Raw genomic sequence first — 14,141 nt, forward strand, 5'->3', positions numbered from 1 at the left:
AGGACCCATCTGGCTGGCCATCGATTAAGATTAGTGGGGGGGTCCAGGGACTCAGTCGGGGGGAGTTGGGGGAGGTTGTCCAGCAGGAGGGCTTGGGCTCCCTCCTGCCAGTAATCACAGGGGTTTGGGGTTTATGTCGACAGGAGAAATTGGGCATCTCTCCAGCAAGGGATCGTGGGGGTTCAGGGAGGTTTCTTTTTAGCAGGAGGGCTTGGGCTCCCTCCTGCCAGTAATTACAGTGAGGCGTTGTCCAGCAGGACAGATTAGGCATCTCTCCTGCCGCAATCGTTACCAGTGTGGGGGGGACGGGTTGCCTGGGCTGCTTCGCTGATCATAGCAACTGCGATCAGCTCAGTGGCCCAATTCTGAACTTATAACTGTTTTGACTTGGTCGTATTCAAAATGTATAAGTTCTGTCTGGCAACCTGTCAAACCTTTTTGGATATGGCTGCTAGACAACTAAGTCTAGGTCGGCCACCTCCCACCCTATCCACTCTTCCAAGAATGCCCCTTTTTGCTCTAGGCGTACAGAGGCAGGGTAAAGGCCTAAGGTTTTGATTATCGGTACTTGGATGATCTGTCTTTTTGATCGTCCAAGTATCGACTTAGGCCACTTTTTTTACTTAAAAAAAAAAAATTATGAGCCCCATACTATACAATGAAATTACCCTTCAACTTGCAAGGAGTATGTCATATTCCAGTAAGGAACTATCACTGGACTCCAGGTCATCACATGTTTCATATTGATGGAAACCATAGACACATTCTGAGGCGCAGGCACTATGCTGTGATCTGGAACATGAGAGACAGAAGGCAAGTAAGGACGTTAAAAAATGTAAAAATTCTGTACAGTTTTTGAAAGTTCTGTAAAAGTATACATTTGTTATTTATAATTGTTTTCTATAGAATTCCCTTATCATAAAGCTTAGTTCTCCCTGCATGTCAAAGATAGCAGTGTGGAATCCATATGGATAGAAATTCCATGTGTGAATGAAAGGAATATAAAGGTAGGGATATACAACCGTCCCCCGGGACAAAATGAGCAGACAGATGAAGAAATGTTTCAGAGATTAGGAAAGCTGGAGAATTGGGCAACAGTATAATAATGAGTGATTTCAATGACTCATATGACTCAATGACTCACTCCCGAGAGGAACATGGTGCAACTCAGTTCTATAGCCACAGAAAATAATTATTTTATTTTTGAAGAAAAGTTTTTCCAGCAATGCTCGGGGGTGGCCATGGGGGGCTTCTTTTGCCCCCTCTGTGGCCAATTTGTTCATGGCAAATTTCAAACAAATTAGTATTTATCTGTCTGGGTTTGCCCAATATGTGGCCTGGTGGACAAGATTCATAGACAATATTTTTTGTCTATGGACTGGGACATTGGAGGACTTGGAAAAATTTAAGGCTTACCTGAATTCTTGTCACCCTGCTCTAAGTTTTGACCTAACATACAGTTCCTCTTGCATACATTTGTTGGATGTCAATACAGATAAGGGAGCCCTTCTACCACCTACTTTGCTCTCCAGCAGGCCATCCTGGGCGCATGAACTTGCTCCACCCACTTTGGACTTTAAATTCTGATGCTGAGCACTTTAAAAGCCCAGCGCCTAATGGCATGCTGCCATTTGGTGGACTGTCTAAAGCGCATATCAAAGGCGCGCACCTTAGCGTAACATCTTTTTTTTTTTTTTTTTTTAATACGCATTGTAACCATTAATGAACTTTCCTTTTGTTTCTAATCAATGTCCAATAATCTATGTTTATTTTAATATTGTGATTTGTGTTTGTAACAGTATTTATTTATATAATATTTTACCTATGTTTTATAACTATGTGTTTTATTTTGTACATCGCCTTGAATTTTGATATGGCGATTAATCAAACTATTTAATAAACTTGGAAACTTGGAAACTTGGATCTTTGAGCAACTGTCAGCACGCTGGTTTTGGTGGTAATTTTAATAAGTTTTATACTTTTTGCTAGAGTACTAACATCTTCTGGCTGCATTAGATTTAGGTGTGACAGTTAACTCTGTCTTTTGTTATTGTTAGTAGCAGTTGCATAGCATTTAAAGTATTGAAGTTATGCATATTACTGCTATCTGAAGTGGTCAACTTTTATTTAACTTAGTTTTTATTTCAATTTTATTGCTTCTATCAATTGACTATGGATTTTTACTGCTGGTTATGCTGCTTTTTGCTTGTTACATATTGTAATCCTGTATTTGTTTCTTCTTTACCTTCTTTATCTTTGCATTTAGATAATTTTACTCAAGAAAGACATAATATACCAGTCATTGTCAATAACAAGAGAGTCTATCATAGGAAAACTATGTAGTACAGGAATTTAAATGTGCTAAAACCGCTATCTTCAGATAAATTGGAAGAATTGGGATCGATTAAGTTACAATTTTTGGTGGGAATCGCTGTGTTACATTTTTAAAATAAAACGTTTCATGGCTATACAGCAAGGGCATTACAGAAAGTTTATGGATGTTTGGGAGCCATTGGCAAAATTTTGTAAGGAAGAATAATTGATTATATTTTATAGGCTTGCAAACACACATCCAGGGTGGGTTGGAGGGGTGGGGGAAGGGAGTTGCATTGGAACTTGATTCAGGGTATATATGGATAGTTTCTTGTGGGTTTTATTTTATTTGAGTATTGGGTGAGAGAGTGAGGGAAAATTTAATTGTATGTTTATTGAAACTTTATTGTGCTTTATTGTGCTTGTCTTGTGATATTTTTGTATATGAATTACTTGTTGCACAATTATAGTTTGAAAATCTAATAAAGATATATATTTTAAAAAGATAATTTTCTCTTTAAATCTTTATTTGACTCCCTTACTTCAGTTCTGTCTTATTACTGTAATGCTTGATCGGTCTGTAACAAAGCAGATTATTCATGATTTAATTACTGATAAAGATGCTGTTCTGTTGTTTGTCACTGAAACCTGATTACCTATTACAGATACATTTACTCAGCGGGAACTGTGTCCACCTAGTTTTAAAGGACACTTTTCATCTAGGGTGGTTAAACAGGAAGGTAGCCTAGCTGTAATTCATTGAGCTTTTCTTGATATTTGTCTGCTTGAGAAAATTAATGATCCAAATTTAGAATATATGATTTTATCTGCAAATGATTAATTACGTGCTCATCCTTTCAGCATAGTATTATTCAATCGACCTCCTGTTCCTTGGAAAAAGTCTGTTGACTATCTTTCAGAGGTTATTTTAAATGCTTCATTAAAATTTTTTAGATTACTAATAGTAGGTGATCTTTCTCAATCTTCATCTTGAGGATGAGAACAACAGAGATGTAGCTAGTTTTAAATCTTTTCTAAACTCTCTAGATCTTAACTTTTCGCCAGTTGTTACCCATGACCTTGGTCACACTTTAGATACCATTTGCTATGCTGATTCCATTCATTTAAGATCTTCAATTTCGGAAATTGATTGGCATAAGCAACCGTGGACTGATTATTTTCTGGGTTGTTTTAGAATCCCTATTTTTATGTCTAAAATTCAGGATGATTTATTTAAAGAAAAAATAGAGATAAGAAGTAAGATTAATACGTGTGGAGGGGCATAATAAAAAAAATGTCTAAGTCCCCTTCTGGCCTAAGGCCCTAAACGTTGAAAGTAGAAGCAGAGAAAATTTTCATTATCAAAAAAACATCCAAAAGGAGTTTTTTTAAAATAATGGCCTGCCTCTATATTCAGCTGTTTAAACGCCCAGACCACCACTACATCTACACTAACAACAAATAATCAATCTAAAAAAAGCCTAACTCCCAAACTCCCAAACAAGAGCTTTTAGGTGAAGGACGAGCCAGTTCTTCGCATAAAAGCTGGATTCTGTAACCGGTGTCTGTCAAAAACAACACTGGTTACAGAATCCACCCCCCAGCCCCCTACAACGATTGGGCCATGTTGTGCCTATGTCCAGGGGGGTAACTGAAACTCTGCATACTACTGACATGTATCCACAAGTCTGCTTCTCTGACATCCTGACTTCCTTTTGCCTGCGTGTCTCTCAATGGGAAACCGGGCTCTGTAACACCTCCTGGATAACATCAAAGTCTGCTTCTCTGACATCCTGACTTCCTTTTGCCTGCGTGTCTCTCAATGGGAAACCGGGCTCTGTAACACCTCCTGGATAACATCAAAGTCTGCTTCTCTGACATCCTGACTTCCTTTTGCCTGCGTGTCTCTCAAATAACATCAGAAAAGCAAGATGGGCCGGTCTCTGCAACACCTCCTTGACCTAGGTGTTGTCAAAACAAGGAACAAAAGACCAGGACCAGCTGCTTTACTAAGAACCCAGCAGCTTTTCCAGCTTTTCACCCAATATAAAAGACGGGACTTGCCTCTAACCTTAGAATCCATTTTCGTTGCAACCAAGGGATAGCCCATGTCTACCCTCCTATCAATTGCAAGGATTCCCGATTGTGAAGGATGGTGTTGCCCAGGAGCACGGTGATGTTATTCTATTATTTTATTCATCTATATATATAAGTATAATAAAGTGTTATTGTTTATGCTTTATATTGTCTGTGTGCTTTTCTGAGTGTCACTGATCATCCCATTTGACAGAAATTAGTGGCGGAACAAATTGGTATCAGAAGTGGGGTTGATCAATGTGGTCAAAAAAGCACCAGATGAAACATGGGGTTGAGGGGCAGGCTCCCAACCTCTCCATTCCGGGTTGGGATGACAGTATTTATAAATTAGTAGCCACTGAGTGGTCTGTCGAAGCAGGATTATGTGAATCCTGGACTTTTGGAAGTGGGGATCCACATGAATTATGTGCCTCTTTACAAAAGGTGAAAATTACAAAAGGAAAAGAGCGAGAGGGAATTTCTAGACGAGGATGGATGATTTTAGCAGCATGGAGGAAGTTGCATGAAGCTAAACATGAGTTACAATCGAAGTTAGGGGAGCTAGAAAAGAAAATGTGTGAGCAACAGAATGCCATCACAATGCTACAATGTCAAAATAAATTGTTAATGGATAAGGTGGACACCTATCAAAATGTAGCAGAAAAGGCCGCTGTGTGATGTGCACAATATAAATACAAAAAACGGAGGGGGAAAGTGAGTGCCAAAAAGGTTAGAACTTTGCTTTCCCATCCTCCGGATGATTGGGATCCAGAGAAATGGGATGGGGATATTTGGGATTCCAATTCTAATACCAGTGAGGAGGATATATGTATTGAAGGAAAGCAGGCAGAAAGTTTAGAAGCAAAGCAGGCAGAAAGTTTAGAAGCAAAGCCGGTGAGGAGATGAAGATTACAGGGAAATCTGCAGACAGGAGAAAATTTAACTAGAAATTATGTTATGGAAGACTTTACTCAGCAAGAAGTCATGGATATTATGGCACGCTTTACACAGTGGCCCAGGGAGCCACTAATACAATGGGTAATTCGGGTGCAGGAGCTGGGCACAGCAGGGATTATGTTAGATGCCACAGACGCCCCTAAATTTGTTCGAATTAGTCAAGAAGCAGCAGTACAAGATGCGTTACAGGAGGATCCCGATCCGACAAATTATAAACAATGGTCTTTATTAGAGGTAATTGGTAAGGGGGTCAATAGGCGATATCCCCTTGAATCTGACTGGCCTTCAAATGATAAAGTTTGGTATACATTGAAAGATGCACAAATGAGAATTAAGGAAGAGGCTATGAAGGTAGCTTTAGTAATAGGTCACGCTGACACATATATGTCATTACCCTTTACAGGATCCATGAGAAATAAAATTATCAGGTATGCTGCACCGGCATACAAACAAGTAATTATGACTCTGTTGATCAATCAAACAGACAGGACTATTTTGGAAGTCTTGGAAGCGGTCCGACAGTTAGGAGATCTGGGAGACTGGGGACCTCAAACTACTTTTGATAAAAAGAAGGAAGGACAATCCAATTCAAACAGGGCTAATCGAGTATCCCGACGGGATATGTTTTTGGCATTAATAAAAGATGGGATAAAGAGGGAAGAAATAGATGGGAAAGATACAGGAACTTTATGGAAAATGTACAAAAGTAGAGGATTGGGAAAGAAATCTATGTCTCAAGCACAAGTAAACAAGAGTGAGGATATGCCGGTGCCAACTGCTCCTCCTGAGGAAACTGCTTCCACTCTTTATCCTGATTTAAAAGGGTGGAAGTGGTGGGAGGATCAATGATGTGAATGCCAAGCCTCAGTGTTTGTCTGGACCAAATTAGAACAGCGTCCGCATGTCGAGGTGAATATCTACTGGAAATCTGGGGAGCAAAAGGTACAAGCTTTAGTGGACACTGGGGCGGAGGCATCTATTATATATGGGAACCCTAAAAAATTTTGGGGCCCTAGAATACAAATATCAGGATTGGGGGGAAAAATTATATAAGCAGTACAGACAAAACTGAGATTAAAAATTGGACAATTACCAATTCGGGAGTATACTGTACTGATCACTGAGATTCTTGAATATATAATAGGGATAGATATCCTGAAAGGGCTAACCTTACAGCTTTCTGATGGAATTTATAGTTTTGGCAAATCGCCAGCCATTCCTATAAGATCAGTATTGGTGGGAAAATTACCTGTTCTAATAGTAGTACCGATCTCCACAAAAATTGTAAATATGAAACAATATCGCATTCCGGGAGGGCACGAAGAAATTACCAATACAATATAGGATTTGGTGAAAGCGGGAGTAATAAAAACGGTTACCTCCGCCTTCAATAATCCTGTATGGCCCGTCCATAAGACAGATGGAAGTTGGAGAATGACAGTAGATTATTGAGAATTGAATAAACACATGCCACCTTTAAGTGCCGCTGTTCCAGATATGATAGCACTGGTTGAACAAATTAAATCACGAACTGGTACTTGGTATGCAGTTATTGATTTAGCCAATGCATTCTTCTCTATTCCTATAGTGGAGCAATGTCAGGAACAATTTGCATTTACTTGGCAAGGGAGACAATATACATTTACTAGACTACCACAAGGATACTTACATAGTCCCACTTTCTGTCACAAGATTATAGCAGAACATTTAGATAACTGTACCTTACCTGAAGGAGTAGAATTTTCACACTATATTGATGACATCTTGATCCAAGGTAATACAGAAAAGGAAGTCGCAGATGCTTTGGCATTGGTAGTAGAAACAATGAGACAGGCTGGGTGGGAAATAAATCCAAAGAAAGTGCAGGGACCAGCACAAACAGTGGTATTTTTAGGAATTAAATGGTCAAAAGGGTGTCGAGAAGTGATAGAGAAAGTTAAACAGAAGATTGTAAACTTCCCTTCTCCCCAAAGTAAGAAACAAACCCAGGCCTTTATTGGCCTTTTTGGATTCTAGAGGCAACATATTCCACACTTGGGGCAAATCCTATCTCCTCTGTACAAAGTCACAAGGAAAAAATATGATTTTGTCTGGACTGAACACGAGGAGCAGGCTTTCCAGAGAGCAAAGGAAGCTATTCAGCAAGCCATGAATTTGTGGCCATTAAAGGAGGGTCCAGTAGAATTGCAAGTGAGTGTGCAGGAGCGATATGCTAATTGGAGCCTATGGCAAAAGCAAGCTGGACGACGAGTGCCTTTGGGATTCTGGAATAGGACCCTCCCGGAAACTGGGACCCGATATACACCCTTTGAAAAACAGCTACTAGCTTGCTACTGGGCTTTGGTAGCAACAGAACAGTTGACCATAGGACACGAAGTAATGCTACGACCAGAAATACCCATTATGACATGGATCATGAGTGACCCAAAAACTCATCGTATTGGACATGCCAAGGAACAGAGTATCATAAAATGGAAATGGTACATCCAACAGAGGGCTAAGGCAGGCCTCCATGGAGTAACGATGCTGCATGAAAAAGTATTTAATGTGCCCACAGAAGATACCCCAATGCAAGTGGACGACATATGTGAAAGTCCCATTCGGTGGGGAAAGACATATCAAGAACTAACTGAGACACAACAAAAGCATACCTGGTTTACAGATGGTTCCTCCAAATACCAGGGTCAACAGAGACATTGGAAGGGCGTGTCCTTTAATCAAGTCACAAAGCAACTGCTAACAACTACCGGAAAAGGAGAGAGCTCACAATATGCTGAACTATATGCAGTGTGGCAGGCCATACGGCTAGAACAAGGACAACAATGCCATATCTTTACTGATTCATGGGCAGTAGCAAATGGAATGACAACTTGGATGATGAAATGGAAAAAGGACAATTGGACAATTCATAATAAAGAAGTTTGGGGAGCCAGACTTTGGCAAGATATTCTGGAATGGGCCAATACTACCGTAATAACAGTGTACCATGTGGATGCACATGTTGTGAAAGATACGCTTGACACTGTTTTCAACTCTATTGCAGATAGCGCATCCAAACTCACTGAAACAGAGTTGGCAGAAAAACAAAACTCTTCCACCCCGCATGTTGTGGTCATGGAAACAAATGTTGCTTCCGAAATGGCCATGGCAACATGGGCACATCAAAAGTCCAGACACCTTGGAGAGAAGGGAACTATTAGGTGGGCACATGACAGAGGAATACATTGTACTGTAGATATGGTAAAGACAGTAATCAGTAATTGTCATTTATGTAAACTAGCTCTCACATCAGCGCAGCAGATGCCCCCAATTTTTGGGAAAATAGCCAGAGGCAGGCTACCAGGTCAGATATGGCAAATAGATTATATAGACCCTCTACCATTGTCTAAAGCAGGGGTCTGCAACCTTTAAGACATAAAGAGCCACTTGGACCCGTTTTCGAAAAGAAAAAAAAACTTGGAGCCGCAAAACCATTATAAAACAAATCTAACACTGCATATATTGTTTCTTATCTTAATGCTATATACAGGATCACTAAATTGAAAATAAAATCATTTTTCCTACCTTTGCTATTTGGTGATTTCATGAGTCTCTGGTTGCACTTTCTTCTTCTGACTGTGCATCCAATCTTTCTTCCTTTCTTTCAGCCTCCTGTATGTTTCCTCTCCTCCAGACCTCATTCTCTCCCCCAACTTTTTCTTTCTGTCTCCCTGTTCCCCCTTCTTTCTGTCTCCATGCCGTCCCCCAAGCCACTCGGTTTGCTGCCACCGCAATCGGGGAACAGCCCCCAAGCCACCGCCGTCCCAAGCTTTCCCTGCAGAAGTGTTGCGCTGACCAGCATTCCGCTCCCTGACGTCAATTCTGATGTAGGAGAGGAAGTTCCGGGCCAACAAGGCATTTCTCCTCATTCCATCCAGCCTGAGCCCCATCTCTCCTTGATCCAGCATTTCCCTTCTGTGTCTGTCAGAATTACCATTCCACCTATTTTCCAGCATCACCCTTCTTTGTGTCCATCTCACCTATATCCCTATCTCACCACTTTTTCAGAATCTTCATTTGTCTCTGTCCTTATCTTTACGCCATGTTCACCATTTCCCCTTTCAATGTCTTTATCTCCCCCCACACACTTTTTCAGCATTACTTCTATGTCTCTATTTCACCTCCTCTTCATGTCCCCTCTGTATCTCTATCCTTATTCAGTAGGTCCTGCTTACCCTTTCTCTTCTTTGTGTCACTATCTCCATTTTCAGCTTTCCCCCCTTTTCCTTTGTTACTGCACCCTGTAGCTAGAATCGTTCCACCCTCCCTCCACTCCGGCCCAGCCCAGTATGAAATATTTCCTTTTGTTTCCCTCCCCTCTCTCTTTCTCTCTCTCTTCTCCTCCCTCACCCACGAGTCCTGCATCTGGCCCTCTCCCTTCTACCTGCACCTGGCAACACCCCCCTGCTCCGCGGCTCTCTTCAGCAACTCGTCAGCAGCAGTGATCAAGACAAGCTGCCGACATCGAGGCCTTCCCTCTACGAGTCCCGCCTTTGTGGAAAAAGGAAGTTGAAACAAGCGGGACTCGCAGAGGGTAGGCCCCGACGTCAGAAGCTTGTGTCGATCGCTGCTGCTGAGTTGCTGAAGAGAGCCGCGGAGCAGGGGATGTGGCCGGAAGCAGGTAGAAGGGAGAGGGAGATAGGAAGGCTGTAGATCTCCGGAGCATGACACCGACCCCGGCCAGGATGATTTCTTTTTCAGGCGTGCACCTTACAAGTCCAGCGTCGCAGCGGGAAATAGCCATGCTGAGCAGTGAGCTCAGCACTACACAGATGAAAGCCTTGCTTGCTGATTGGTCCGGCGGCACGGCGGGGCGGGGCCGCCGGACCAATCAGCAAGCAAGGCTTTCATCTGTGTATGTGCTGAGCTCACTGCTCAGCATGGCTATTTCCCGCCGCGACGCCGGACTTGTAAGCTGCATGCCTGCGTGACACACTACCGGAGCCGCAGCAAAGGTGGAAAAGAGCCGCATGCGGCTCTGGAGCCGCGGGTTGCCGACCCCCAGTCTAAAGGATGTCAATATGTGTGTACCATGGTAGATACCTATTCAGGGTTGTTAGTGGCTTATCCTTGCCGGAAAGCCAATCAAGAAAACACAATTAGAGCATTAGGATAAATTACATTATATTACGGACACCCTCTAGAAATACAGTCAGACCGGGGGACTCATTTTACAGGTAATATGATTAGGGATTGGATCAATGATAACAATGTTCAATGGAGACTACATGTAGCCTATCATTCACAGGCCTCAGGACTTATAGAAAGGATGAATGGGTTATTAAAAACCCAATTAAAGAGATTAGGATATCAGTCATTGCGTAGGTGGAGAGAACATTTAACTGAAGCCTTACAAATTTTGAACAATAGACCTATAGCTTCACATACTACACCCCTGAATAGGATGCTGTATTCCACTCTTGAAGCAAGTGACAAAATTTGTACCCTCCAGTTTTGGACTGTTAGACCTGGAGTACAGCTTCCTATAAGGGCCACTGATGGATCTGCTGGACTAGATGTATATTGCCCTAATGAATGCAAATTGGATCCACAAATAGTGAAACCTATTCAAACGGGTTTGGGGGTGATTATTCCCAAAGGATATTATGGACAGATTTGTCCGCAATCAAGTTTGGCTCTTAAAGGTGTAACTATAATGGGGGGTGTCATTGATTCAGACTATCGGGGCAAAATTGGAATATTATTATTAAACCTTGGAAAAGATGCTATCATTCTCCAAAAGGGGGATCGTGTTGCACAATTGATAACTATTGCAATTAAAATGGAGGCCCCACAGTTAATTGATAAACCCCTGCACCATTATGGCCGAAGTGAACAAGGCTTTGGGGCAGCTAATGTAATTAAAGCTGGTATGAGAATCTGGTGGAAGAAACCACTCCAACCAATAATAGGAGCCACCGTAATAGCTGCAGGGAAAGATAGTATTTTACAAATACTAGTGGATGGTTATGAACATCCAATCTTCGCTCCTCGAGACCAATGTTTTAGGAGAGAATAAAGATTCTTTTTCTTTCCACAGGACCTAACATGGAAGTGTATCGCCATTCTTTCTTTGGTATGGTACGGACAAACTGCAATAATGCCAGTGAAGAGTGACCGTCCAACCACTGTCGTCATGGTCCAGTGGAAAAATGCAACTTCAATGAGAAAACAAGATAATTTCACATGCATCAAAAACTCTCTGTGTAACATTTGGAATTTTACATTTTCTCCTTCCCCTGTCATTCGATATGACACAGATACCGGGTTCACTAAATATTATAAAACTCCTTTTTGGGTGATGAATGCCTCTGTAATTAGCATTACCATTCAAAATCACACTGGGATCCAATGTACTGACTATACTTTCCCCCAAAATATAGTTAGTAAACAAGTGGCTCGAGATATCATACAAACACAAAAGTTTACTAGCACTACATTTTGGAATTTATCCTTACCCATTAACAGGGCACAGGGAATAATTTGTAGGAATGCCACAAAAATTGAAAACCGCACTGACATGGTAATTATTATAAACAAAAACAAACCGACTCTATAATGGTAACTCAACCCACGAGGAGGACCCGTTGTGCTAAAATACAGCTCAGAGGTATAAAACTCTAAAGAGGAGGAGGTAACCCCCTCTTAGGAAAAAGAGTTTATTTTCCAATCATTGCTTCATAACAAACGAGTCCAACTCAAAGGTTTGAATAATTGTAAAGTATATATGTCTCACTAATAGTGCAATATGCATTCAAAAACGTTTTTCAAAAAATAATCAGAATTTCTGCATTCAGGTAAGCACTAAAAACTTTGCATTCATATAGTAAATTCTCAAAAAAAGATACTTGTCAGGGTCCCGACGTGGCCCCGTTTCGGTGTCTACTTCAGGAGACCCCGTCTGGCTGATTAGCTTGCTTACAAATTGACAACCATGTAACATTTAAATGGAAGATCTGAAATGCAAAAAACAGAATCAAAAAATGCAATAGAGATGGGCTGACACCTTCTAATAGCCACAAAACCATGCATAACTTAATAAGGCTTACGACTAGCCAGCAGGACAGGAGCACAAAAATGTACGTACCGTTCAGCAGATGAAAAAATCCTATCCTCTCCCTCCCCCCGTATCTACCTTTAATTTGCTGTACACGTTGCCGGGCAGTGGTAGCAATTCACAGAGCTACCCTGTCGCTGGTCCTGGCATCTTCTCTCCACCGCGCCTGCCCCAGCAGAAACAGGGAATTGTCAGCGAGGGCAGTCCGCAGTGGAGAGAAGATGCCGGAACTGACAAATTGATGAGAAGCAAATACCCAAACTCTTTTAAGATGGGGCTAGTATATCACCAGCTAACTGCTTTGGGGTGGGGGAAAAGGTCACGCTAGGAAGGGGGTACCCTAATGGGGTGTTTTGAGGGTAAAGTATTAAATTGTTCATGAAGTTGTGATTACATTAATTAAAGTAGCAATACAGCTCGGATGCTGTGGAGAAAGGAACAGAAATGGATCTACGATCTTAATACTCTTCACCCTTATGGCCTCAATAATGAGATCGAGTGGGTGGCTTTCCTCTGATCAGGTCTGATTCCCGTGAACATTTTCTGAAGTTTTTTGCATTGTACTCTGTTTTCAGTATAATAGTGATGTCATCACGTTTGCCACGTTTGTTTTCCCGCCTTTCTATGGTTTAAATACCGCAGCGGGGGCGGGTACACTGTGTAGCACAAAGATTTTTTCATCTGCTGAACAGTACGTACATTTTTGTGCTCCTGTCCTGCTGGCTAGTCGTAAGCCTTATTAAGTTATGCATGGTTTTGTGGCTATTAGAAGGTGTCAGCCCATCTCTATTGCATTTTTTGATTCTGTTTTTTGCATTTCAGATCTTCCATTTAAATGTTACATGGTTGTCAATTTGTAAGCAAGCTAATCAGCCAGACGGGGTCTCCTGAAGTAGACACCGAAACGGGGCCACGTCGGGACCCTGACAAGTATCTTTTTTTGAGAATTTACTATATGAATGCAAAGTTTTTAGTGCTTACCTGAATGCAGAAATTCTGATTATTTTTTGAAAAACGTTTTTGAATGCATATTGCACTATTAGTGAGACATATATACTTTACAATTATTCAAACCTTTGAGTTGGACTCGTTTGTTATGAAGCAATGATTGGAAAATAAACTCTTTTTCCTAAGAGGGGGTTACCTCCTCCTCTTTAGAGTTTTATACCTCTGAGCTGTATTTTAGCACAACGGGTCCTCCTCGTGGGTTGAGTTACCATTATAGAGTCGGTTTGTTTTTGTTTATACAGTATCTTTTCTGACTCTCTTTTGTTACATTGTCCCTGTTGATAGTGGAAACATGGTAATTATTATGGCATTTATCCATACCAATCCTACTTCATTAAATGCCTCATTAGTAAGAAATATTAGAGAATGCAAAAATACCAGTTTAGAACATAAGGAAATGACATATGAATGGAAAATTAATTTCCGTATTTTACCCAAATGTAGGACCCGAAGATGGCTGGATCAAATATTGGGGGGGCGGGAACTACATTAGGTATTGTAAATACTATTGATTCTGAAATACTGGCTGGCAAACAAGCATCTTTTGGCTCCGGAGTAGCGGATGTATTTAGATGGGAAGGTAAATGGATGCCAAATACTGTACATAATCATGAACTAACCCTACGATATGATCAGTTAATGTTACATGTTGTTAATGATACTATAATACAGCAATATACTTTAGATAGTA

General features: G+C 41.2%; 1 protein-coding gene across 1 annotated transcript in view; it reads right to left on the reverse strand.

Moving 5' to 3' along the window:
- The window catches only part of IL20RB (interleukin 20 receptor subunit beta), a 317,689-nt gene that overhangs the window by 247,756 nt on the left and 55,792 nt on the right, over positions 1–14,141 (reverse strand). Inside the window, exon 2 of the mRNA XM_033957874.1 lies at positions 669–792. Coding sequence (XP_033813765.1) covers positions 669–792 — 124 coding nt within the window. The remainder of the gene's footprint in view (positions 1–668; positions 793–14,141) is intronic.

This window comes from Geotrypetes seraphini, chromosome 9 (assembly GCF_902459505.1).
Source record: "Geotrypetes seraphini chromosome 9, aGeoSer1.1, whole genome shotgun sequence".
Lineage (NCBI taxonomy): Eukaryota > Metazoa > Chordata > Amphibia > Gymnophiona > Dermophiidae > Geotrypetes > Geotrypetes seraphini.